Source organism: Bos mutus, chromosome 22 (assembly GCF_027580195.1).
Source record: "Bos mutus isolate GX-2022 chromosome 22, NWIPB_WYAK_1.1, whole genome shotgun sequence".
In the NCBI taxonomy this organism is placed as follows: Eukaryota; Metazoa; Chordata; class Mammalia; order Artiodactyla; family Bovidae; genus Bos; species Bos mutus.
Genome location: NC_091638.1, coordinates 30176183 through 30204027, shown reverse-complemented (window position 1 = coordinate 30204027; position 27845 = coordinate 30176183). Strand labels below are relative to the sequence as shown.

The following is a 27845-nucleotide window of genomic DNA, read 5'->3' as shown; positions in this document are numbered from 1 at the left end:
CAGTGTATTTTCAAGGTGACAGTGTTTAAGATAGAAAAGCACCAAGATTGGAGTTTGGGATGGACATGTACAGACTGCTATATTTCAAAGGGATAACCAACAAGGACCTACTGTATAGCACGTGGAACTCCACTGAATGTTACACGGCAGCCTGGAAGGGAGGGGAGTCTGGGAAAGAATGGATACATGTATATGTAAGGCTGAGTCCCTTCACTGTCCACCTGAAACTATCACACACTGTTAATCACCTATGCTGCTGCTGCTGCTGCTAAATTGCTTCAAGTTGTGTCTGACTCTTCGCAACCCTGTGGACTGTAGCCTGCCAGGCTCCTCTGTCCATGGCATTCTTCAGGCAAGAATACTGGAGTGGGTTGCCATGCCCTCCTCCAGGGGATCTTCCCGACCCAGGGATTGAACCCGAGTCTCTTATGTCTCCTGCATTGGCAGGTGGGTTCTTTACCACCTAGCACCACCTGGGAAGCCTATTAATCATCTATACCCCAATGGAAAATAAAGTTAAAAAAAAAAAAAAAAACCACCAAGTTCAGAATTGAATTTCTCACTCCCAGTCCTGTTCTGAGTCTACTAGGTGGACTGTATGAAACACACAATAGGTTCATCACATGCAATCAACAACTTCAGCTTATGGAAAAGGATCAGAACAAACCTACCGTGCTGTCCTTGGGGACTTTCATCTTCCACACGCCACCCTTAGCATTACTCTCTTCTTCCCTGGATCAAAAACCAGCATTCAAAGTTATACTCCTGGATGAAGTGGCCCTGCTTACATCTAGTTTAACAATGGATGACATTAAAAACAAAAGACAAGGGAGCATCCCGCAATGAACTTCCCCACCCCTGTCTGTTTTACTGGAAACAGAAGAGGATGAAAGAAAAAGGGAGGCAATGGAGATGGAGAGGGGAGTGGGATTCAGTGGGCAAAAGGGCAAGGAAGATGATCATCCTCAAGGAAGGGTGCAGAGAGGCTCCCCAGAGTATCTGGGAGGGACTGCAAGTGCCTAACAGGGGTGAGGGCTTTTCCATCTCCATGTCATGTTCTTGACATCGCGTGCTCTGACTGGCCTGTCAGCCCTGTGTCACAAGTCTAATGGGAGACTCAGCTCCTGTGTACGGTATCTGCTGCTTCCCACTGTAGTAACTGCTCCCCCTTCTGGCAAGAGCACCCCAATCTCCCTTTAAATAGCTTCCTGTCCTCTACTCTTACGTCAGACACTTTCTGATATGGCTGGTTTCACACCCTAGCTTTAAAGATGGGCCCATGACCCAGGTCTGCCCGTGAGAATGTTGTCTCCTCCTAGTCTTTGTGGTTGGCCAGGGATGGTAAGATGACCCACATGGGGCCAGAGAGAGCCTGCCCTGGCATTTTATTGGGGCTGGTGAGTGCTGACATTGGCAAACTTGCAGGGTGAAAGACTGGCGCCTAGGAAAGCCATTTTGTCACCTAAACGGGAGAACCTGCCTGAAAATGAAACCAAGGCAGAGGAAGGCAAAGCGAATCTGCTACAGAGGGTCGAGTCCCACTAACAATTGAGCACCCAGATCTGCCCGAAATTAGCCCCATGAGTAGACTATCTAGTTACAGAGGCCAAAAGATTCCATTTTTGGCTCAGTTTAGGTTTCTGTCATTTACTATCAAAGAGTTAAGATACATTTCCCTTCTATTAATGAGTAAATGACTTAGAAGAGTCAAGGAACATGATACAAGGATTCACTATTACCTGGGATTCCAGCTGAGGCAAAGTGGCTTACTCTTCCCCACCCTCAACACCACCCCAGCCATTAAAGAAGAAAGACAGCTTCCCCTTGACTGTGGGCCGTGATCAGTATCATACACTTTCTATGTGGTTCGTGTGAGGTATGTCTGAGGGGATGTGCTCTCTGTTCATGCTCAGTTCCTGGGCACCACATCTGTTCCCTCACCTTCCCTAAGCCTATAAGCTTTTTCATTGTACTGTCCGGGTCATTGCTGAACAAGTGAAAGAAGAAACCCAAATGATGCTACGCCCCCAAACAAAGACCCACATGGGCCCTTCAGTGAACTACTCAGGACCTACTTATGGAGAGGCCATGGCAGGGTCCTCCATGGGCAGATGCTGAGACACCTGCTCATCATCCTGGGGCACAAGGAGAAAGGGATGGCGGGCAGGGCCTGTTTCAAAATTAAATCATGGCAGCATCACTAGGAGAAAATTACTGTGCATTCCAATTTGGCATGAAGTTAAACATTTTATTAAGTTCACAATCATTTCCCTCCCACCATAACTGCGAATTATACAGAAGATACTTACCAGAGTGGTCGCCTCTCTCCTCTCATTAAATGATAACTGCATCTCAAAGGCAGGCTAGTCACAGGAGGAATATTATTGTACACACTCCAGAATATCTTAAAAGAAAAACACTTTGTTTAATATATCCAGTATTGACTTACTCTACTGCTAGATTATAAAACTAATGTGTTAAAGAAAAAAAATCAGGTTCTCATTAAGTCCTATCCGTTCGAACTAGATTTTTCTCAGTATTCTTTCTAATTTTCTGCTAGGAAATGTAACATAACATTAAAGAATGTTCTTTTCTGAAGTCGGGCCAAGTTGTATGCTTCAGGAAACTATGGTTATTAAGCAACCATTCTTATGCAATGTGTCTCCACATAAAACTGGGTGAGGATCTTGCTAATGATTTTTCTGACACATAGATGGCATATAATAAAGTCAGTAGTGCTGAATATATGTACTGAACCGTATTTCCTTGTAACACAGACTCTGTCTTTTAAGCCTAGAAAGAGTCTGTTACACTTTGGATTGGGGGAGGGGGTATACAGGAGGCAAACAGAAAACTCCCCACTTCCTTTCCTCTCCCAGCAGGAAAAAGGAACAGCTCAACTGCCAAAGCAACAAGTTCCCCAAGATACAAGGTGTTACGAATTCCATGTCTGCATGCTCCCCAAACTCACAGAGTGAAACCCAAGACCCCACTGGGATGGTATTAGGAGGTGGGGTCTTTGGGACAAAATCAGGCCATAAGGATGGAACACCCCATGCGCCATGATGGTATTGGTGTCCCGAAAAGGAAAGGAAGAGAGTTCTCTCTACCACGTGCAGACGATTGTCTGTCTGTCTATAAAACCAGGAAGAGTGCCTTCACCAGAACTTGATCATACTGGCTCCCTGATTTTGGACTTCAGCATGAGAAATCAGCTGAAATCAGCGTTCGTTGTTGAATTCATTCAGTCTACAGTATTCTGTTAGAACAGCTGGAACTAACACACATGGTAGCTGGTAGTCAGAAACAGATTACGTAAAAATAGTAGAGTAATAGTAACAATGAGAATAAAAGCGGGAACATTAATAGGGCCAGAATTTGGTCTCTGAACTTTTACACGTTTACGAAATCTATCCTAATGACAATCTTGATAGCAGGTGTAATTATTAGCCTTGTTCTATGGATAAGGAAACTGAGGCACACAGACTAATCCCCCAGCAAGACTGTTTGGAATGACTGCCAGGCTTAAGACAAAGACTAGGTGTACACAGGAGAGAACTCGTCCCAGTTTGTTCAGAACCGGCCCGAGAATCACTGCACTATGAACGTATCTCTGCACAGAATCACTATACAGATGAGAAACAACATTCTGTGTGCTGAGGTTGAGTCAAGGAAGACCGGGACTCCTAGCAGATGTGAGGAGAACAGAACAAGCAACAGAACAACCAGAAAAACGAATCCAAGGGCAGCATAGGCGAAATGAGATTTTATCTCTGTTGAACGGTAATTCTTCTCATCAAACACAGATAAAACAATCTTATCGGGTTGTTTCAGCCCGTGTTGTGTAAAAACTAAAGCTGGATTCATTGCAAGGCCAACTATAATGAATGGGAAAATAGAAGTGAAGGCAAAAGAAACACACCCTACTTGACAACAGATTTAATGAGAATACCTAGTGTTCCTTATACTAAACGGTGGTAAAGTAGGGAGTAGCTGAAATTAACTCTGTAAGTCATCAAACAGACGTCTGTCTTTGTGGAGACACCTACCATGTAAATGGTTTGCTATTCGTGCAAATAGTAAGATTATCCCAATATTTCATTTCTGTTCTGTGTGAATAGGCAGAGCTGGAATTTGAAGCCAGGCACGTGGACTCTAAAACTTGTGATCTTAACCACTCAGCAATTTCCTCCTCTGCAGACACTACGACCCATTTTAGGCACATCTTTCTCCAATCCTAGAAGCCATGGAACAGGTCACGAGGTCACAGAGTGAGGGGCACCATTGAAGACCATTTCCCACCAGCAGGTTCCCTTAATTACTGGCTATGTTGCTGCCTTAGCTCTAGCCTGGGACTTCCACAACGATATGGCAAGGACCTGTGCAGAATTTATGGACACATTTACGCTACAATATAAATGCCTGCTTTCACCAAGACGACTTCAGACCTGGCAAACTTCAAGTTTCCTAAAAGGGATCCCAGGCTAGAACACCTGCCCTTGTACTCTTGCCAAAGTTCTCAAATCTTAACTTTTCACCCAGTGTTTGAGGCACCATGGAAAACACAACAAAATGCTTCTTCTATTCCAAACTTAAGAACAACACACTAAAGACTGTGCTAAGGTGTGTGACTTTACACTAAGGACTGTGCTAAGGTGTGTGACTTTAGAAGTTTCCCTGAAAACGCAAATGGACAACTGATTTTGTTAGTCTTGGCAAATCTGAGAGGAGGAGATTACAGCCCGAGAAGATACAGTAAAAGACTTTACTCTGACCTATGTACTTATTCAAGCCCATGTTTGCATGATTGTGCATGAACCCAAAATGAGAGTGAAGGATGTGGTACCTTCATTAAAAACAGCCCCATTAAAGTCCACAGCACAAAGTCAGTCTGTTTCCTTACTGCAAACCTCACCCAGTGTGTGGACTACTCCTCAAGCATGTGTGATGGAGAAAGCGCTGGAGGGAGGAAGCAAGCATCACACAGTTCCTTGTACCCTGCCCGCCCTTTCCTGTGCAAGTAAAAGCGCTGTTTCCCCGGAAGCTGGAGAATTCCTGGTCATGTTCTCCGTAACACACTTTTATTTTTGTTGAAACATCTATGTTTTATCATTGATAGAACCTTGCAAATAGATTCCAAAAGCCTGTAGACTTAGAATTAATTCTAACTGGCCTGCAAACAGTAGAACTAAGCACAATATTTATTTAAAATGATGGGTTTTTTTTTTTCCCAAAAGACTTAATGATAACTGGAAGAGAGGTAGGGAAGTCCAGCATCATTTATTCAGTCAACATGTGTGGCCATCAGTGAGGGGCAGGGCGCTGTGATGAGTCTCAGGGGTGGTTAGAGTCACTAGACAATAGTGTCCACTTGATAAATCCCCAACCTATTAGTTCTGATTGAAGCAATTATGCTCCTCCTCACAGTTTTTTGCCAAATAGATCATCAGTCATTGCCAGGAAAATTGGTAAATTTCCTCCTCAGTTTTTTACTGTACGTTCTGAAGGAAAAAAAAAAAAAAAGAGAGAATAAACTTGAAAATACTTGAGAAGAAAAAATGCCCCATGGTGACAGACAACGTGGTGTACCAGAAAAAAATGAAAAATCTAGCAAATACACCTCCAAAGGAAAAAAAAACCCAAATCCACAATTTCTTCTGAGGGTCACAGCATATAAATCTTGGAAAGTATCTTTAAACAAACATTTTCATTCCTTAGGTAATTCTAATTGGCTGGGGCTTGTATCCCACCAACTGAATCAATGGTGTTTATGGAAAGGGCAGACAGAGCCCAGAAGAAAGAAGGCAGCTATAGAGAGCTTAATGGATGTTTTTAAATCACAGCAGACACAACAGGCTGAAAGCAAAGTGCTTCTGACTTGGGAAAGCTAGGTACTTGAGAGAGAAATGGGTTTTGCCTTGAATTCCAAAGGGCCTGACTTAGAGTGAGAACCAAAGTTTGGAGGACTGTTGGGGAGTAAGGAAGATGAAGGCTAGGATCAGGGCAATTTCCCACCATGCAGGAAGTCAAAGAATGAAAAACAAAATCTGAATTAGCGAGCTAATGAGGTTCACACATTGAGAGGAACAGAGAAAAGTTGTGCTAAGTCAGACATGACTGAAGCGACTTAGCACGCACATATATTCTTATGAAGACCTTCAGCTTACAATAAACAGTGCTGGATGTTCATTTACGGAAGAAATGTGAAGTTTCTGTTTCCTTTAAATTTAAGCAAAATGTCCATCAATTTACAGGACCGCTGGGTAGGACATAGAACAAGACACGTGTGGCAACACCCTGTAAGGTGATACACCTTTAAGGTGCTGCCATACCCTTGGACTGCAAGGGGATCAAACCAGTCCATCCTAAAGAAAACCAACCATGAATATTCATTGGAAGGACTGATGCTGAAGCTGAAGTCCCAATACTTTGGCCACCTGATGCAAAGAGCTGACTCATTGGAAAACACCCTGACGCTGGGAAAGACTGAAGACAAAAGGAGAAGGGGGCAGCAGAGGATCAGATGGTTAGATAGCATCACTGACTCAATGGACATGAATTTAAGCAAACTCTGGGAGATGGCGAAGGACAAGGAAGCCTCATGTGCTGCAGTCCATGGGGTCGTAAAGAGTCAGACACGACTGAGCAACTAACAAGAGAGTGGGTTAGAATGCTGTACAGGAATGGGTTTTCAGGGCTGAAATTTTGGTAGCAACAGAGCCCTCCCCTGCAAACTGCTTCTGGCTGGTAGCTCTCTCCCATCAAGCTTGTTTAGAAGCTCTCTTCTATTCTGTGCTGCATCCGTTTAGGACATAAAAACACAGGAGAAATGTGGAAAATTTGGAAATGTTTACACAAGAGTAAAAGGAATCAATAGGCTGTCTGGAAAACACATCTAAATGAAACATGGAATTTTCCAAGAAAAGCCGTAAAGTAGGAAATAAATTTAACTCTAAGCAGAGGGCATTATTGTTGGCTGTAATCAGAGTGTCCTTAGCAAGGGTCACCGGGCCGGCTGGAGGCACAGGCCTCATCCATCTACTCCTCGGTCAGGGAGGAGCAAAAGCAAAAGGGTGGACCTAGAGGAGGAGGGGCTTCCGGTCCCAGAGACACAGCATGACGGGCTGTTTCCACCATAGGTTTTGGGCCACTAACCTCCCAGACTCAGTCCCTCCAGCTAATCAATAGGGATGACAATTCCTCCTCTCCCTCCATCTGCATCCCTGATTTGCTGAGGGCCTCAAAGTACAACAAGACATACTACGTCCTTACAGAAAGCGGTCAATAATAACACAGGATACTTACATTGCATCTAAACACGCATGAAGGAAAAACAGACGTAATTAGGGGATGTACATTTGTTAGTACTGGCAGAGTGAATAGTCAAGAATAAACCTACCATTGCAGAACAAAAAGAGAGTAGGGAAAAAGCATATTTGCAAATGATTTTAAAATCAGCACCCAGGCTAGTTCTCAAATACCAAAAACTATTCACCGATATTTAGGATACAGGCTGAAATCCCCAAACCTGTGGATAAGCTAAACATGTCTTCCTTAAGTAGAGGTATTTGCAGTGGTGTAATCCGGGGAATAATTGCCTGAAATCATCTAGAAGCAGTGGTGCACAGAATTTAAAACATGACTGAGAGTCAGAAAGACACAGGCACCCCAGTGTTCATTGTGACACTATACGCACAACAGCCAGGACATGGAAACAAGCTAAATGCCCATCGATGGAGGGCTGGACGAGGGAGACGCTGTACACATATACAGTGCGATATTACTCAGCCACAAAAAATCGAAAGAAAAAAATAAGATTGTGCCATCTGCAGAGACATGAATGGGACTGTCAGAGAGTGAAGTAAGTCAGAAAGAGAACAACAAATGTTGTATATTAACGTATTTACGTGGAATCTAGAAAAAATGATACAGATGAACCTATCTGCAAAGCAGAAATAGAGACACAGATGTACAGAACAAATGCATGGACACCAAGTGGGGAAAGGGGACAGGGTGGGATGACCTGGGAGGCTGGGACTGACACCTATCGACTACTATGTGTAAAATGGATAACTAAGGATAACGTACTGTATAGCACAGGGAACTCTACTCAACGCTCTGTGGTGACCTAAATGGGAAGGAAATCCAAAAAAGACGATATATGTATACATATAGCTCACTCACTGTGCTGTACAGCAGAAACCAACACAACATTGTAAAACAACTATACAGCAATACAATTAAAAAAAATGATTGTGGAAAGTACAAGAAGATGTTCCAAAAGAAACTGATACATAACGGCAGATGAATTTATTATTATCATCACGCACTTACTATGTGTTTTTAAGTCCTATGCCATTTCATTCTCACAAACTGATGATACAACTTGTATCAGATTATCCCCATCTTAGAGATAAGTAAACAGATACAGAGAAGCAAAACAACTTGCCCAAGCTACTAAGTGGAAGATATGCAATACTAACCCAGGCAATGTGACCACCCTACACCTCAGCCCACATCCTCCCTGGTCAGCTGATGAAGTTAAAGGGTAGAATTATCCGGGTCTACTTTTATTACAAGTGTTGGCTTTTGTAAAAGCTGTTGACAGGTGAGGGCTTATGAAGTGCCAAGCACTACTAAGAGCTATGCAATCTCACTTAATCCCTTATTCAACCTTAGGGAGCAGAACTGCTATTATCTATGTCAGTTTTACAGATGAGGAAATGGAGGGGGACACACACATCAGGCATACGACAGAGCTTCCTGACCCCTTAGGGCAGAGTTACATCATCACCCCACTGTGCTGAAGGAGCTTCTCCTAATCACTTTACTGTGAAACTTTAATACCACCGAAAGACTATGTATCTGTACACGTACTGTATGCATATCTGTGCTTAATATATGAAAACAGTACAATCATTTTTTCCTTACCAAGAATCAGTTTTTGCCCCCATTGAGAATGTGTGACAAACAGCTTAATGGATCCTTATGCGAGCAGTCTGCTGTGACTCAGGTAACTGGTTCATTTATTAATTCCTCATTCACTCATTTGATCCTTCAGTATTTATGAAGTGAAAGGAATCAGACACAACACACAATACTGTGTGATTCCATTTATATGAGGTTCAATAAAAGACAAAACCAAGGCATGGTGACAGAAATGTGAGTAGTGATTGCTTCTGTAAAGAAGGATCAGAAGGAAAGGGCATGAAGGAATTTTAAGGCAGGATGAAAATTTTTTATCTTGATCCTAGTGATAGTTCATGCTTGTGTATCTTTGCCAAAATTTATCAAACTGTACACGTCAGAAACCTGCTAAATTATATCCCAATAAAGTTTATTTGCAAGTATTTCCTAGTATGTGCTGGCCTGGGAAATTTAAATTGGTCCCTAAAGGTCCTAAGTCACTTGCTGCCAGATATCAAGGTTCAACCAACGCTCTGTTGTCTTCAAGCAGGGTCAGGGAAACAAACTGATCCCTCAGTGTGCCCGTACCAACGTCTTCCTGGAATCCCAGGCAGAGTTCTGATGATCCAATGTCATAATAGTGTGGAAAAAGTCTAAAGAGGACCTCAGAAAAAAAAAATAATAATAAAACCAGCGGGATCTAAGAACTTCTACATGAGGACAGGTTTAGAATCAAGTGCTCGGAGGTTTACACAGCGGCACTGCGGAGAAGTACCAAGGCCCATAATGTCACCACAGGGAGAAGGGAGGGGAGCCTTTCCCAGACTCTGAGAGCATCTGTCCCTCTGGACGGTGGCCCACGTGCTGCCGTGTGACACTGCTTGTACTTGGCACTGGTTATTTACAGCAGCTCTGTTATCCTGCTTTCCACATGCTTATGTCATTTTCTCAACCAGATCAGAAACGGCCTACAGTTGCGACTGTGTTTTTACACCCCGCTTAGGGTCTTCTGTGGCTGGCGAGGCACTTACAATCAGATTCCTGAGCCCTAAATTTTCTGAACCAGATAGACGGAGAAGCATCTGAATATAGGATCCTTGTGCTACTGTGAGAGGTTGCCAGAGAGACACAGTCTAAACACCAATCTATTGAAATTTCTAAGACATTAAAAGATTTAGGGGCAGAACGCACAAATGACTTAAACTGGGCCTTCTAGAAAATTCAGGACATATAGTCAATGCAAGTATGAAGTGGGCCTAAAAGCCTTATTTTGTGTTCAACAATGTATTAAACTAGAAAAGGGAGAGAAACGATAGAATTTTCCTTGGAACAAAACAGTAATGTGATCAACTAAATAAACCAGTTTTTTTTCTTTTTTTTTTTTTAATGTTCACCCTAAGTGTTGGATAGAGAACGAACTAAGAGATCTAAGAGCCCACATTTGCTGAGAGCCCACAGTGTGCCAGGTTTCCCGTGAAACCTGGTAAAGACATCATCTTGCTCAGTCCTCACAAACCCCTATGGAGGCAGGTGCTACCACGACACCAGTTTCACAGCAATTAAAGGGCTGATACTCGCCCAACTCAGGACGATGGAATTCGAACGTGGAAGTAGGAAACAGGTCTGACACCTTCCACGTTGTTGCTCAACACTGTCCCGTCCTCCCACCATGACCCGTGACCCTTCTTATGACAGCCCTGCAAGTGGGTGCCAGCGCCTCTCACTGATGGCAAACAGAGCCCGGGGGGGAATGGCTGAGCTGGTGTTTGAATGCGACACAGCCTGATACCTTCAAAACAATGCCAGGGACTGCTGTTCGTGAGGGTCTGGGAAACACTGAAGTAGAGATAACATCCTATAGGTCACCAAGAGAAGCGTAGTGTGATCAGCTGCCTCTGGGGCAGACATGGCTGAGGGAAGCTCTGCTGGAATGAACCTGAGGGCTGAGGCCAGGGCAGTCAGGGTGGGCGCTGCTAGCTCAGCAGCAGGTCTCAGGCTGGACAAGAAAGCTTCCCCAAGCAGCAGGTTTCTTGGCCTTACCTGTACTGTCTGTACTGTGTAGATCTTCTTCAGATTTGATGCGCACTCAGCTGCTGTGGCACCAGGGAGGGACCTAGGCAAACAGAAGCCAGAGAGCAAAGAAACAAGGAAAACAAGGGGTCAGTGTTCATGAAACATACCACAGTGTTATGTCTGCAGGTCTGCACACCAACCGGGTCTGAAACCGCAGAAGCAGACACGTCTGGGATGCTAGTTAGAATTTAAAATGTGGAACTCCTACTCTGTCAAGTCAGGTGCTTGCTTCTCCTAAAAACAAGCATATTTACCCTGTGGAAATTTAATAGGAAAAGTGGAAATGTAAGTGAGAAAGGTATTCGAAGCCTTAAAATCACAGTCTAAAAAATACTAAAATAACCGTGTAATAACCAAGCCTTTTTTGTCGAGGACTTTGAACGGGAAACGGGGCCTGTTGTATAGACGACAATGAGAGTGAGTGGTCCTGATCAGGTTACGTGTTTGAAAAACTCCTTAGTCCCCTGGTGGTAAATATTCATGAACTCTTAAGAAACGGGCTGACCTTTTGCCAACGTTAAGAAAATATGGTTACTAAAAGTCACTCCGACTTTTTGTTTCACCTGAATTTGCATGTTTCCAAAATACTTTTCAGCTATCTTCTCCGGCTCATGTAATTAGCTCTGGTGAACTCTGCAGTCGGAATACATTAATCTTTAGTTTGCCATATGTTCCACTAGATGGCAACACACTACAGGCTTACTCACCAGAGGAGCCGTCCACTACCGGCTTTACCCAGCACCGTGTCCTGGGTCAGGGCTAACAGCACACGTGCTCATCTATTTGCAGAAGTGAAGCCTCTCCAACCCGGCCATCTTTCCTTTCTCCCTACACTGAATTAGCAGGTCTTGCTCAGGAAAGTTCGGGTCCAGCTACATTATGCCTAAGATTTAAAAATTCAAGTAATGCACCACAGCCCCATGTCTGATTGTTGGTAAGAACTAAGTCTTGTGGTGAGGAGCACGCACTGGTTCCCAGCTGACCCATGAGAGTCTGGAACCTGTAAAAAGAATGCTCTTTACCAGTGCTGACCCTCTGACAGGGACTTCAAGATGCTGAACTTCCCAGCTAGAAATGTGCCCCGAACTGACCCAGCTCAAAGGTGCAGGGGATGGCAGAGCAGAGGGTCCCGCCCAGCTATGGGGTGAGCACCAGGCACCAAGGGGCCAAGGTCTGAAGACGACAGTCCAGGAACTATGGGCCAATGATACGGACCTGGGTGTCAAACCTGATACAAAAAACATACTTCTGGACACAGCTCCCTAGCCTGGAGGTCAGAAGGAAGTACAGTTACAGACTAGTGTGGGGGCGAACAAGGGACCCTGGTGAACAGGTAGAGCCCATTAAATAAATCTTCCCCAAAGTACCAGGTGTGCGACTCTTTTCTAGTTATCATGAGTGTGTTGGACATTGTGTTTGACAAAAGCAAAGCTACAATAACCACCATGATCGCATTTTGCTGCCAGACTGGAAGCCTAAGATAGCCGTGTTGTTACTACACTACACTAGACTACAGTGTAGTGAAGAGAGAGGACTCGATCAGCACCTGCAGCAGCGGTGCCAGGCCCACAATGCCTCCGTCTATCTGCGCTGCTCAAGGAACTGAAGGACTGACTCAGATAAACACTGAATTGCTATTTAACACAAACTTTAGGCTTCCTCAATGTGCTTAGCGATGTGGGAGATGCACGTTCGATTTCCTGTGTCAGGAAGATTCCCCTGGAGAAGGAAATGGCAACCCACTCCAGTATTCTTGCCTGGAAAATCCCATGGACAGAAGAGCCTGGCGGGTTACAGTCCATGGGGTCATAAAGAGTCAGACACCACTGAAGTGACTTAGCACACACACGTGCTGTTTGAGGCTTAAATTACAAAAGAACTGGGTGAAACACTTAAAAACAAAACCCAAACTTTAATCTTTTTTGAACAGATTTTCCCATGAACAATCTATCACTTTTACAGGAAAATTTACTGGCATTTATTCTAACAATGACTTTTCTTCCTTTGAAGAGTTTAGTTTAGTCTCCACCAACTATTCCCAGCAAATATATCCCTGACTGCCCAAGGCACAGAGCAGATCACATACAAGTTCTGTCCTTAATGGGGTATGGGGAAAAAGTGAAGGTCCAAAGGTAGGAAAATGTACCTAGCTTTTTCTTCATTTTTAAAACTGTGCATTTTGAATTTTTGCTAACTTCTAAAGTTATCATTCAATTTATGATGGTTTAGAACAAGTTATAATTTGAGTGTTCACCTCGTACAGCATGATGTCAATTTAAGCAAATACAACATGAGGATATCACTATTTAACCTAGAAAAAAATATCACTGGTAAACCTTTGCTTTATCTTTCTCTTTTAAAATGCCTCTGTCTCCACGTTCTGGTCTTTTATTCATATTCTAGAACAGGAGACAATTACACAAAGCTCCACTGCTCAAGTTTTTCAAAGAAATCTAATTTCTAGAGTCTGAGAAAGGCTACAGCATGAGACGACAGGGCAGCGCTTCTCAGGGCGTGACGACGATGTCAGGGGCTGGGGTGTGCGGACTGAACTCCCGCTTATATGCTAATAAGCAAGTCACCTTCACTACAGTGCCGAATTCCCACCAATGTACTTAGATGTCATCCTTACTTGTCACCATCTTACAGGTGAGCTGCCCAGTGCCTGCAGAGGTTTGGTAATGTGCCCCAAGCCACAAAAACCTCATCTGAATACAGGTAACCTGAGATTTCCTGCTCTTTACACTCTCACTGCTAAACTGTCCAGTTAATACCATCTACACACTTATATTTTTAATGGAATTTCACAAATGACTCTTGGTGTGTTCCCATCAAGGCTGTTTTTGTGGAATGCTATAATACTTTTAATACAAGACTGTGTCCATATTACTTTCTTAGAATAGTCTCTGCAATAGAGCAAGGTAGAGAAGGTCCTCGCTAAAAGCAGTAGGATCATGAGCAACAAAAGCTCTATTCTGATTAATATCTCAAGGTGCTGATGCATTGGTCCTTGAAAGGAAAAGTGTCAGCTTCTATGGAAGATGAGTTTTCTAATTTCTAAATGAAGGAGGTCAGATTCTCTGATTTTCAATGTTCTTTCCAGCTGCTGGACAGTTTTATGAATACCCAGGTGTCAAAGTAAGAAAACAATGCTTCTGATAGTAGTGAATTGGCTTAGCCAGTATAAGAAAACTCATTCTTCTGTAAGCCAAATTTGATCCGGACAGTCACAAGAAAGACTACACCTCATGCCTGAACCTCAGCTATCTTTAACAAGCAATACTGGGCCAAATATCCACAGAACTGATCTTAAAAAGGCCAGCTGGCCAAGATGTATAAGTGATCTGCCTTGTAAACAGGTTAATCTGTACTGGACTTGCTGATTCCAAATTGAACTGGAAGCTGTGCCATCCAGAGTTACTGTTTCTTTAAGCAGCAGTTGCCGGGGGTTCCTGGCACAGCCTCAGCCCAGCCCGCACCTTCTCTTTCCACTTCCTCTGACAGACAGTTGCAGCAACTGGAAGGGAAGTGTTTGTAGTGGATTTCAATGAAACTTTTTTTTTTCTTTCTTTTTTTTTTTTTTACTGCTATCACACTTATAGTACATTCTCACATCTTAAAACAAATCTTTTTACTTTATTCATGTTACAAAAACCCAAACCTCTCAACAGAACCCTAACCCAAACCCCTCTCTGCAGACCAAGGGTGCTCATCTAAGGGTTATGTGGCCTCTGGAAAGAAAGGTTTTTGGCAACATCCAGAGACATTTCTGGCTTTTACAATGGGGAGGGTGCTACTGGCCCTGGGTGGGTAAGAGCCAGGACTGCTCTGGACTCTCCCATGGTGGACAGGACAGCCCCCGCAACGAAGCATGATCAGGTCCAAACTGTCAAGAGTCCATGCTGAGAAACCCTGCCACGGACATAAAAGAAACAGCCTGAGAAGACGTAATTTGTTCAATCAACAAAGATTCACTGCACACCTCTTTTAGCTGATGGGGGTACGACAGTGATCAATCTAGACAAAGTCCTTGTCCTCATGGTGTGTGTGTTCTAGAACTAGGCACCCTGCCTCTCTGAATTCCCCAGATATCTGAAGGCAAAGAAATAATATTTAGATACTTTTTTGCAGGGAGGGAGCTGGGAGGCAGGAAGTGGGAGAAAAAGTTGAGAAAGAAATATACACATTGACTATTTCCATTTCTAGAAGGCCATACAGCCAAAGCTGTGGAAAATCACAGAACCAAGGAGTCAGGACCTATTTTCATTCTTTAAATACTACATCTGCCTCCCACAGTACACAGCTGGAGCTGAGAATGCAGCAATGGAACAGTAAATGTCTCCTGGATGGATCAGGTCAAGGAGTCTGAATTGTTTAACTAGAAGTTTCCCTTGTGATTTAATGACAGTAATGTAATAACGGCTTCCTGTTATTGAGCCTGTGCTATATGACAGGGCTTTGCATATATAGATCTCTATTCCTTATAGCAATCCTGCCAGGGTACTGGTACCACTGTCTCCATGTACAGAGTTCAAAACTGAGCATGTTGTTAAGTAGCAGAGCTGGGTTCCTCTCCTGGTCTCTCTGGCTCTGATGCCCAGAATCTTCCTCTTGGATGAGTCTGCTCCTCAGTAAAAAACATGCAGTCACTGTCAACACTGGTGGTCACAGGTGACACATCCTAGGGCAATCCCCTCTCAGCCCTTCTTAGATGACCTGCTCCCTCCTTGGGCCCACCCACTGCTATAGCCCGTGATCCTCTCCTCCGTCACCACCCATCAAGCCACACTGCTGGGAGGGGGGAGAATCAGAGACACATGACAGGGATCGATGTTACCAGGATCCCTGGCCACAATGATATCCCCAAATGGGAATCAAGGAACATAATTCAGGAGGAACACATCTGCAGGTCATCATTTTAAGATAATTTGCCAAACAAGAGTCACACTGGCCTGCAGCACGAAGGCAGGAAAGCAGAGGGGTTTGAAGTCGACAGGTCTGAGTTCCCAGCTCTGCCACCCACCAGCCGTGTGATGAGCCTGACTCTTCCGAACCTCGCTTCCCATTTCCGAGGAACATGGGCTCTACCCCTCACCGCTTCTCTACTTAGACTACACGAGCGAATGCACATGAAGTACTTCCACAGCGCCCAGTATCTCAGAAGCAGTGGTTGCTGTCACCACCACCAGCAGCAGAAGAGGAACAGAGGAGGAAGCGAACAGAGGAGGAAGCAATCAGAGCTGAGAGACAGCAAGTGCATTTTCTCATCTGTGGGTCAGAGAGCAAAAATCCCAAGAACTCTGCGAAAGTTACACAGAGCCTAGAACCTCCTGGATCCATCCTTAGAAAAGAAAGCCCATAGGGTGCCAGTCTTTCTGGGCTTAAGGCCACAGCTTCCGTGAGCTGCTTCCACTTGGACCTGGTGAATCCGGAAGCTGATGGTCAAGGCAGAGTGGGAAGGAATGCTTCCAGGTCTGCCAAATAGATGATTAGTAAAAGATGTCAGGGGAACCCTTGAACTTCCAAAATGCCCAAATCCAGCTTTATATTACTCCTGTGTCTCTTCAACTTAATGACAGAATAACAACATATGCATCTTAAGTTTCTCTATGTGAAATCAGTTAAAATCCATCCCCATTTGGGGAGTTAGGAGAAGGCAGGAAGTTTGGTAAGTTGGACCAACTATTCTACTTAAGTGGCTTCCAGGCACATAACTATCATTTATATGCAAAAATGTAATGTGCTATTTACAAGTCATCTTTATGTACTCATTAAAGCAGGTCCCTGAGAATCTCCACAAGTCAGAACTCATTTAGTTCAACTGAAGTCTGAGACACTTCAAAGCATTTTTAACCTTTCTTACTCCAGAGATACTTACTGCACTCCCAGTAGGTAAAAAGACCACACATCATGTGCCATGTGTATGCACCATTAATTAAGCAGTATTTATTAATTAAATTCTTAATTAAATAATGGTTACAGCCCCACTTTGCAGATAAGCAAACTAAATCTGAGAGCAGTAACTTGCCCAGAGACTCTTGGCTGACTAGTGGCAGGGTTGATACCAGAACCAAGGGTCCCTGGCAACCTGGCTCTTTGTCACTAACCTAAACTGATCACTTCTGGCACGATCCCTACTCTGCTTGGTGCTGTGAACACAACTCTGGACCAAATACATTCTCAATTCTCCTGCATGTTGCAACCCTCAATCCCGACCTGCCAACAATCCAAATGTGCTTTCTCCTAAACCCCACCTGGCTGCTGCAGGCTCAGCTCAGAAATAAAATTCATGCAGACAGATGAACTTACTCTCTTTGTAAGTACTTAAGGAAATGATGTGAACCATTGCCTAGCTAGCTCTCAGTGGAGCACAGCACCCCTTACCAGGGACCTAGATTCCTGGAGATGCTTCCAATAAAGGAAAGAAGCTAGAAAGGTTTCCCCAAACCCTGCCCACATCCATGCCACTTAAACTGTAGTCTCTCAGCCAGCAGCATCACCCAGGAGTTTGTTAGAGCTTCAGAGTCTCCAGGCCCCACTTGACACCGACTGAATCCCAGGGGATTTGTCTGTATAAGTTTGAGGTTTCTTGACTTACATCATCTAAAGCAAATCACCACAAGAAATGGGAAATAAAATCTAATGAACTCTGTATATGTATGGTTCATTCACTTTGCTGTACAGCAACATTATAAAGCAACTACATCCAAACAAAATTCTTTTAAACTAAATCAACTACAGACAGCATCATCAGAAAAATAAAAAAAAAATCATTGGGAAAAAAATGCATCTATGAAAATAATGATATTTTTTCAATCATCCAAAGAGATGATTAAGACATGTTTATCATTAAAATGTGAAGGACAATCCTATAAAAGCACTTAAATATGAGTTTTAGGTGGGACTCTCTTCTTTTTCTCTGTCAATTTTGAAACAGGGAGTCCTTGGCTTATGTATTTCCTGTTACACTGGCCCCCAGTTTCCTTATTTGAGAAGTCCAGCCCAGCTCCCATATCTAAAGCTATGGACAGGGGAGAACTGTTTGCCATTCATGGTTCATACTCACAGGGAAGCAGTGTTCAGTAGAGTGAGGGATGCTGGTGCTTGGGGTCACACAGTCCTTACTCCAAACCCTGTTTCTGTTCTACGTTAGCTTTGTGACCTCAGGTAAGTTACTTCTCTGGGCCTAAAGCATATCCTATGCAAAATGTTGCTGTACTGCCCACTCCAGTATCGTGAGGACTCCGTGAATAACTACATACAGCTCCAGTCATTTGCCCATTGCACCGAATAAACAGGAGTAAATATTAATTGGTTAAAGTGACAAACAAGGTGTTTAAAGCTTTACGTATGGTACAGGACAGCCAAGTTATGGAAACACACGTACAGTGCACATGTGTACACAATAAACATTGGTGAAAAGATGAATGGTGGCTTCACCTTACTTTTACGAGAGATCATTTCATTTCAGCCAGGAGAATAACTTAAATGGGGAAATTTTTAAAGCCAGGGATACGACTCCTAAAAGCCAGTCTTCTTGCTGAATTTACTAACGCCAGGCTCGGCTGTCACAGAGAAAACCTGCACAAGCCCAGATACATGAGGAAGGACGTCCCTTGTCTATCATTCACTTCATTAGAGATGATTGCAGTTTAATCACTTTTAGATAGATCTGTGGCTTGCGGCTACATCAGCTTCCTGTTTGAGAGTCACCTACAAAAATGGGTAAGAGCCTATTAATAACATTTAATAGCACATCTACTGAAACTATCCACATAATCTAAATATTTTATCTTTGCATGTTTACTTGAGTTTGATTTTTCCCTGCTTCTATCTGCTGTCACTCTTGGCCTATGAGCTCCCTGATGGTAGCAACTACGACTCTTTGATCTAGATATCTGATGAATCCTTTAGTACACAGAGGATGGGGGATAAAGAAGTTTAACAGTGTTAGAGCTGACAGCGGAAGTGAAAAAGGCCAGGCTCTGAACTGTCATCGTGACAGGTCACTGAGGTCTCACCAGCTGCCTTAGGTTTGGAAATAAGGAAATGGCATCCGTTACACTGAAAGCAGGAAAATATATTTTAAGAAGCTACTATATACCAGGTAAGGACTGGTAAGTTTTCTGAGTGAGGATGTCTAAGGTCTTCAGGCCTGTCTGCAGGAAGCAGCTACTGACCCACAGGTGACAGGCTGTGAGCCCCAAAGTCTGGGCCTTTCCCTGCCTGAAGTACCCAGAAACACTTGCCTCACAGAAAATAAAATCCTGGCAAGTAAGAGTTTGTGGGTTCAGAAAGGCAAGAATGGAGAAAAAGAATAGGAGAAGTCGAAACGCCAGTTCCTCTCTCCCTGTCACCCGCCCATGCCTAGACCCAGCAGGCCACTCTGGGATGAGGAAGGACATTCTGGGGGTCCTCTGTGTCAAGCCTGGTCCCACCCTGCCCCCATCATGCCTGTTACTATGGAGCCACCACCGGAATGCCCTTGGACACATTTCACCCTGGAAGGCGGGTCCCTCATCAAACTCTTCATCGATGCTACTGAGGCAGACAGAGCTCCTCCTGGAACTCCTAGGAGGCCCAAGCCCATGCTGTCATCTTTGCATTCTCAGCAGCTACAACAGTAACTGGCAGCTGATATGCTTAAGTAATTTGATCAATAAGGACAACAGTAACTGGCACGTTAGGCGCCTAATGCATCCGTTACAAATGCACATGAGGGTCCATGGTTCCAAATGCACATGCCACGCCAGGTCTGATGGAGTAGGTCTAGGGCAGGGTGAGGGCCTGCATTTCAACTGACTGGGTGCAGTTAAACCGTGACGGGGTGGAGTCAGTGGGCGACGTAGAGAGGGCCCACAGTTGTGATCAAAAACACAAGGACACAAATACTCACTAAGTACCTACAATGCACACTGTAAGGCGCACTTCCTTCTGGGAGTCAAGACACGAGGCAGTTCCGCGCCTCATGATCAGAAGGGAGGGACAGAAGAGGCATCAACGATCCTTAATACAAATACAGGCTATAAAAATGCTGCAGGGACACAAAGGAGGTGCACTTAACCCCGCCGGGGCCAAGGGCTATTATGTAATTAAGGACAATTACAGAGCGGGCATCTCAGAAAGGCCTCAAAGCATGCGTGGCAGGTTTTCAGGTAGAAGAAGGAGAGAAGGGCACCCCAAACAGAAGCAATATCATGAGATATATCTCAGAGGATGGCAAGTCCATGGTTTATCCAGGAGAAAGGGCAGGCATCTGCTGTTATCAGAAAGAATAGACAGACTGAGTGAAATAATGGAATTGGGGAGACACAGGTGATGAGGCTAAAAAGGAGGTGAGTTTCACATTAAATGAGCAATAAAGAAGTTTGTACCACAATCTGCAAACCTATGGTTTTCATTTTTTTCAAAGCTGAGGAATGCTTTTTTCAATTTTTCAAAGCTGAGGAATGGTTTTTTCAATGCTTTCATTTTTCAAATGAACATGGCTCACTTCTAAAAACCACCACCACCAAAACCAATCAGACCTGCTCTGGTGGAAGCAGGGGTGGAGATCCACAATTCGACCCGTCTGGAGCACACAATCCATGACAGAGGCACCCTTAGGTGATGAGAGACACAGTCAAAACTGACTACTGTGGCAGAACAGAGAGGCAGAAAGGGTGAGGTCAGGTGTCACTTAGAAGGCTAACTCTGAAGGTGTAGGAGATGCCTGGAGGAAGGACAGGCTTGGAGCAAGAAGCTACAGTGTGACTGAGGCTGTAGAGAACCAGGGAGTGCAGAGGGAGGAACGAGGAGAGGAGGGGACGGCTTAGGCTTGGAGCACGTCTTCCCAGAGTACATGGACAATGTGAAGTACAGAACTGGGGAGGGAAGGGCATCTGAGGAAGAAGGGGGTGCCAGGTAGGACGAGGTGGTGCTGATCATCACAGGGTTGGTTCTGGGTGTAAGAACCCAGGAGAGAGGTCAGGGTTAGGATGCAGATTTGCAAATGAAAATTAGAGTAAAATCATCCCCTTCTCCTGAAGGGAAAGTCACTGAGGGTAGATTTCAACAGCCTCCTAAATGTTTCAGTCAGTCCAGTTTAGTTCAGTCACTCAGTCATGTCCGGTTCTTTGCAACCGCATGGATTGCAGCATGCCAGGGTTCCCTGTCTATCACCAACTCCCGAAGCTTGCTCAAACTCATGTCCATCGAGCTGGTGATGCCATTCAACCATCTCATCCCCTTCTTCTCCTGCCTTCAATCTTTCCCAGCATCAGGGTCTTTTCAAATGAGTCAGTTCTTCACATCAGGTGGCCAAAATATTGGAGCTTCAGCTTCAGCATCAGTCCTTCCAATAAATATTCAGGACTGATTTCTTTTAGGAAGGACTGGTTGGATCTCCTTGCAGTCCAAGGAACCCTCAAGAGTCTTCTCCAACACCACAGTTCAAAAGCATCAATTCTTCAGCACTCAGCCTTCTTTATAGTCCAACTCTCACATCCATACATGACTTCTGGAAAAATCATAGCTTTGACTAGATGGACCTTTGTTGGCAAAGTAATGTCTCTACTTTTTAATATGCTGTCTAGGTTTGTTATAGCTTTTCTTTCAAAGACCAAGCATCTTTTAATTTCATGGCTGCAGTCACCATCTGCAGTGATTTTGGAGACCCCCAAAATACAGTCTCTCACTGTTTCCATTGTTTCCCCATCTATTTGCCATGAAGTGATGGAACCAAATGCCACGATCTTAGTTTTTTGAATGTTGAGTTTTAAGCCAGCTTTTTCACTCTCCACTTTCACTTTCATTAAGAGGCTCTTCAGTTCCTCTTCGCTTTCTGCCATAAGGGTGGTGTCATCTGCGTATCTGAGGTTGTTAATATTTCTTCTGGCAATCCTGATTCCAGCTTGTGCTTCCTCCAATCCAGCATTTCGCATGATGTACTCTGCATATAAGTTAAATAAGCAGGGTGACAATATACAACGTTGATGTACTCCCTTCTCAATTTGGAACCAGTCCATTGTTCCATGTCCGGTTCTAACTGTTGTTCTTGACCTGAATACAAATATCTAAGGAGGCAGATAAGGTGGTCTGGTATTCCCATCTCTTGAAGAATTTTCCAGTTTGTTCTGATCCACACAGTCAAAGGCTTTAGCATAGTCAATGAAGCAGAAGTAGGTGTTTTTCTGGAATTCTCTTGCTTTTTCTATGATCCAGTAGATGTTGGCAATTTGATCTGTGGTTCCTCTGCCTTTTCTAAACCCAGCTTGAACATCTGGAAATTCAAGGTTCACGTACTGTTGAAGCCTGGCTTAGAGAATTTTGAGTATTACTTTGCTAGCGTGTGAGATGAGTGCAATTGTGTGGTAGTCTGAACATTCTTTGGCATTGCCTTTCTTTGGGATTGGAATGAAAACTGACCTTTTCCAGTCCTGTGGCCACTGCTGAGTTCTCCAAATTTGCAGGCATATTGAGTGCAACACCTAAATGTTTAGTGCTGGCTAACCTAGCCTGTCCTAGGCTCTGAATTAGGAGTCGAGGATAGAGCAGTGGGGAGAGGAATCCTGGGAAGCATACACTCTGGTTAGAGAAGACAGACAAGCAATGCTAATCCTACAGAGACAATAAAAGGGAGGCAGGGGCCTGGGAGGAAGTCCGGGGGTGTGCATCAGCTTCTATCAGTGGTCAAGGCAGGCCTTGCTGAGATGACATTGAAGCAGAGACTAGAGGGAAGCAAAGTGCAGACCTAGTAGATGTGACTGAGGGTAGAGCAGCCCATCAGGAAGGCCCCTCAATGGCAAAGGCCCAGGCTTGCGATGATGGAGAAAGAGCCAGGGAGCCAGCGAGCTAGAAGGGCACGTGTAGGACAGAGAGTGACAGAGAAATAGGAGAAAGGTGTCCTAAGCGGGGTGGGAAATGCTGCAGTCTCAAGGGCTGTGATGACCACTCTGGCTTTTGCTTGAGACAACTGGGGAGCAGAGAGGTGACTGGCTTTCACTACGGTATTTAAAGGAACTGCTTTGGCTGCTATGCTGGGAACGCACTGTGTGGGGCAAGAGCAGAAGCACGAAGAGCAGTGAAGATGCTCTTTCCTTCATCCAAGAGACAGACGTGGTGTGGGACAGGGTCTGGGATGCAGGTGGTGAGAATACACTGGATTCTGGATACATTTTGAGGGTAGAATCAATAGCACTTGTTGATAATGGATGCAGTGGGAAGGAGGAGGATGTGGAAGGGGCCAGAGAAAGTGGGGAGATAAGGAGGAAAAGAGAGTCATGGGTGACTCTAAGATTGTAAGGGTGGGGTGAACAACTGGAAGGATGCGTTGCTGTTAACTGCTCTGGTTTGAGACAGCTCAGTCCAAGGAGGCAAGATGGGGAGGGCAGCTGAAGAAGTAGTTTGGCACGTGTCAAGCTGGGATGTGTATCAGACATCCACATGGGGATGGAGAGGAGCAGTTGAATGCACCAGTGTAGGGTCTTGGGAATCACCAGCGGTCCAGATGGAGCCCAAAGCCTTGTGACTGGATGAGATCACTGGTGTACATGGGAACAAGAAGAGGCCTGAGCACTGAGTACTGCAGATAAAACTCAGAGGTGGGGGAGGGGTCAATATGAGATGAACACAAAGCAGTCAGAGGCACACAACCAGGAGTGGCCTCTAAGAGTCAAGACAAGACAGAGTTTCAAATTCCCAGAAAAGGAGAGGAAAATTCTTCATCCTATATCCCTAGCCAAAATTATCCCCCAAATGTTTGAATCTTTAGCCATACAGTCTAATTAAATAAGAACCTACTGGAGTTTACTATTGGAACTGCAAATAACTCTATGGGGGTAGGGGTGGAGGTGGGGAACTCTCAAATCCAACCATGAGGGGAATACATTAGGATGCTGGCTTTCTAACACTGAAATCAGACAAGCTGCCCTGAGGATCACTGATGGGGGCTGGGTGGTTAATTAGGGAGCACTGGATAATAATGCTGGTGTTCTACACTCATAGCACTCATGTAACCCACCAAACAGCCCTATCTAATGTATCCTGTGATTATTTATCCTCATTTCACAAACAACGCAGGTGAGGCCCTAGGGAGTCTAGGTCATTCGTTCATCACTACACAGAAGGCTGAAAGGTAGGACAGGCCAGGAGGTAGGTGCCAAGTAAGTAGGCGTGTAAGTAGCAGGAGACCTTTGGATGGTGTGGTTCTCGAGACTGATCTCATCAGCGCATACATCAGCTATCTGGGGAGAAGGGTGCAGTGGAGGGCTCTCCAGAGAGCCTTACCACCCTCCCTACAATCTTGTTTCTCTGAGGGAAAAAGATACGTGGGAACCTCTAGAACATAATGTGTTCACAACCTCAAGGGGAAGAGAGGCACTCTACATCTCCAGAGAACTAGAGAAAGTTCAATAAAACCTATGGGATATATAGACTAAATATAATGTCTAAATGAATACAGCCACTTCTGTTACAGATTTGGATATGGGGGCAACAACATATTTCACTTGATTACTGGCTTTCAGAGAACAAAAATGTGCAAATGCATAGCAGAAAAGCTATAGTCTTTCTTCACTGAAATCACCATATTCTCATCTTAAAATATTCTTTAAAAGTTGTATTAAGCTATAAAGCTATATTGTACAACACAAGCTATAAAACCACTGTCTTATAATAACTATTAATAGAGTGTAACTTTTAAAAACTATGATCACTATATTGTACACTATAGTAGTACTGTACATTGACTATACTTCATTTAAAAAAGGGTAACATATTCTTTAAAAGTTGTGCTGCTATGTAGTATTAATGGTCTTAAAAATGTTGTGCATGTTTATAAACAAACTCTCTTGATACTGTTTCCAGCAGCCCACAGTCTCCATCGTAGACCAGAAATCCAGGTTTAACACCTTGGAAACAGATGCCAGGTAACAGCAACATAACACACTTCTGAAAACAAAGACGTATATGATTTCATTCTGCTGCAGTTTGCCAAAACCATTCTTGTTATGACAGTAAGACGCTCTTTCAGCATCTCATAATGAAAGTAAAAACACTGGAAAAAAAAAAAAAAACGACTCACTGTATCTTCCCCACCCCCTAACTTTTTTGTGTTCCAGAAAGAGACAATGACTTCAAACTGTTAACTCTCATAGAGGGGTGCTAATTCCAACAGGAAGAAAGGAATGAGCCTGTTTTCCTAAGAAAAGATGAACATCATTTTTTAAAAGTCTTGCACATATTTTACGCAAGGCTTTTAAAAACCAGATTTGTGTCTACTGAGTAACTTGCACAGAAAACTGTCACATCCGGGCCTTCCTAATACTTAACCAGAGTAGACACAGTGTCATCAAAACTTCCGTAAGCTCGTGGGACAATCTTTAAGTGTCAGCTTTGGGCACCGGATGCGTAACAGATACTAAGAAGGGTCTTTGCAATTCATCCATTTATTCATTTGTCAAAATTTCTTGTGCTCCTACTAGGTGTCAAGCACAGAGTTCCTGCTCTCTGGCCCCGAACAGAGGGGTAAATGTTGAGAGATTGAGACAGTTTGAAAATAAACAGTGTCCTACACAACACAACTCGGTAGCATTATAAACATTACGAAGAAGACCAGGGAGGGCAGGAGTGATAGGAATGAGGAGTGTTAATTTCGATGTGACAGTCAGGTGGGCATTTCTGAGAAGGTACTTGAGCTGTTGCCCTTAGGAAGCTGCAATCGTCTGCACTCTACTAACAAGGTGAGGCACGGCTCACCACTGAATCCCCAGCACCTAGGAGGCGTGTGGATCGGTCCCCAGTAAGTGTTCAAGAAATAGCTGCCCAGTGAATGAGAAAGAATTCAAAGAAGTGTGCAAGGCAGCATCGGTGGGCAGGGGGGCAGGCGCCCGCTGTGCCATAGTAACACCACCGCCGCACACTTCCCACGGGGCTGGTCAACTCTCCCGGGCGCTGTCACAGTGAGGGTCTTGTCCAGAGTTCCCCAAGAGCCCCGTGGGCGTAGCCAGGACAGCACCACTCTCCCCACTTTACGGATCACCCACGCCAGGCCCGGCATCCCCCACCGCCCAGCCGGGATGCCCGCCCGCCGGCACTGCTTCTTCGGAAGGAAATAAAGGGGGAAAGTGCTACCGAAACTTTTGGGACTGCGTGTTTTTCCTCCTGGCCTAGGACGCCCGACGGCCGCTCGCGCCGGCCGAAACCTGGGCTTCAGAGCTGGGTCTAAGCGAGCTCGCGCGGCGGGGCCGGGGGCCGGGCGCCGGGCGCCTGGGCGGGCGCGGGGGTAGGCGCGGGGTCGGCGGCCCCGGCGCACCCGGCCCGGGCGAGCGCCGAGACAAAGCGGCGGCGCAGGCCGGGCGGGCGCGCGGCGGCGGCGGAGGGCCCCGCGCCCCCTCACCTGTCGAGCCAGAAGGTCCAGGGCGAGTGCAGCGGGACCCCGCCCGGCTCGGGCCGCAGCGCCGACAGCTGCTGCAGGCCGATCGGCGGCGCGGCGGCAGGGGCGGCGGCGCGGGGCCCCGGCGGCTCCCGGGCGCCGGCGGGGGGCGCGGCGGCCGGGGGCATCGCCATTTTCTCCGCCCCGCCTGTGAGGCCGGCGGACGCGCGGACCGCGGGCCGAGCTGCGGCTGAGTCACCCCGGCCCCCGCCCGCCCCGCCGCGGCCGCTCCGCCCCGCCCCGCGCGCGCCCCGCCCCGGCCCGGCCCTTAGCCCGCCCGGCCCGGGAGCCGCACCACAGTACCGCCCGCGGCCGCCGAACAAAAGCACGGCCCACGCGAGGGGGAGGCGAATTCGTGCAAGCACCGACTCCGCGTGCGGGGACCGACGGACGCGCGGGCCGGAGGGAGCGCGGGCGCGCCGGCGGCGGGCACCGATTCCAGGCTACGGGTTGGGGGGAACAGAGGGTCAGTGGATTCTGCAGCCTGACGGGTGACGGGCGAGACGAATGTGTGGGCTACAGAAAGATGAAGGAATGGATGGATGGATGGTCCAGCGGATGGAGTCAGACCCATATGGCGAGAGGGGAGTAGGTGAGGGCAGACAAACCAGCAGTCTGAAGGATGGTGGGAAAGCTGGCAGATGCTTGGAAGAGGGGTGAAGGGATGGAAGGGCAGATGGAAGCACAGTTGGATGTGACAGACAGATGCCAGGGAAACCGCTGGCCAAATGAACAGAGGCTGGAGTGAGCAGGAGCTGAGAAAGACAGTCAGAACCTGGACCACTAATCCGGCCGTAAAGTGGTCACAGGTCAGTGTCGCCCATTTCCTAACCCAGTGGATTTGAAGGGGTCACCGTGTGCCCAAGTGTTACCAACTGTAAACGAGGGTGCCCAGAGTCAGTCCAGGTTCTCCACACTTGCCCCAAAGCACCCACGAGGAATGGAGGAAGAAACGGGGCCGTTTTGAACATAGCCCTCGGCTTTCTGCACCGCTGAATACAGAGGAAGATTCCTGAACCCAAAGAGGGGTCGGGTCGTGCAAGCACAGCTGCTTACCAGGGGTCTATCAGTCTCTCTCAAAAGAAAAGGAAAGGCATGCGGCCATGTGAACACACGTCCTAACTGGCAGGGACATGGACGCCCTCCTGGAGTCTGAATTTCTGGACATTCCCTCTCTGGCCTTGACCAGCTGTGGATGTAGAGCTCCATCTCCTCAAAGATACTCTACCTGGCCTAGCCTACATCCTGCTCTTAGCCTGAGTGTCTCTGGATGCACCAGAACAGGAGCTGCAAAACCAGATGGGTTCGGGGGCTTCACAGACATTGCAAACACCTGGTTGAATCCTAGGGTAGGTGCCTTTCCTAAAAGGAATTTAAGTTCGGGTAAAATGACAACCATGAAACAATGTTGCTTTGCTAGCCTCACTTTCAACACAATTTTTATACAAAGTAT

The 27845-nt window shown here is 45.6% G+C and overlaps 1 protein-coding gene across 2 annotated transcripts in view; it reads right to left on the bottom strand.

The window, feature by feature from the left end:
* The window catches only part of EIF4E3 (eukaryotic translation initiation factor 4E family member 3), a 40423-nt gene extending 13821 nt beyond the window's left edge, over nt 1-26602 (bottom strand). The window contains exons 1-4 of one of the 2 annotated variants that reach the window (XM_070360128.1): nt 26357-26602; nt 10948-11020; nt 2310-2404; nt 672-732 (exon numbers count right to left, since the gene is read on the bottom strand). In XM_070360128.1, coding sequence (XP_070216229.1) covers nt 672-732; nt 2310-2404; nt 10948-11020; nt 26357-26526 — 399 coding nt within the window. In that variant the 5' untranslated portion in view covers nt 26527-26602. The remainder of the gene's footprint in view (nt 1-671; nt 733-2309; nt 2405-10947; nt 11021-26356) is intronic. The other variant, XM_070360127.1, reaches the window with a different exon arrangement.
* Nucleotides 26603-27845: the final 1243 nt, after the last annotated feature.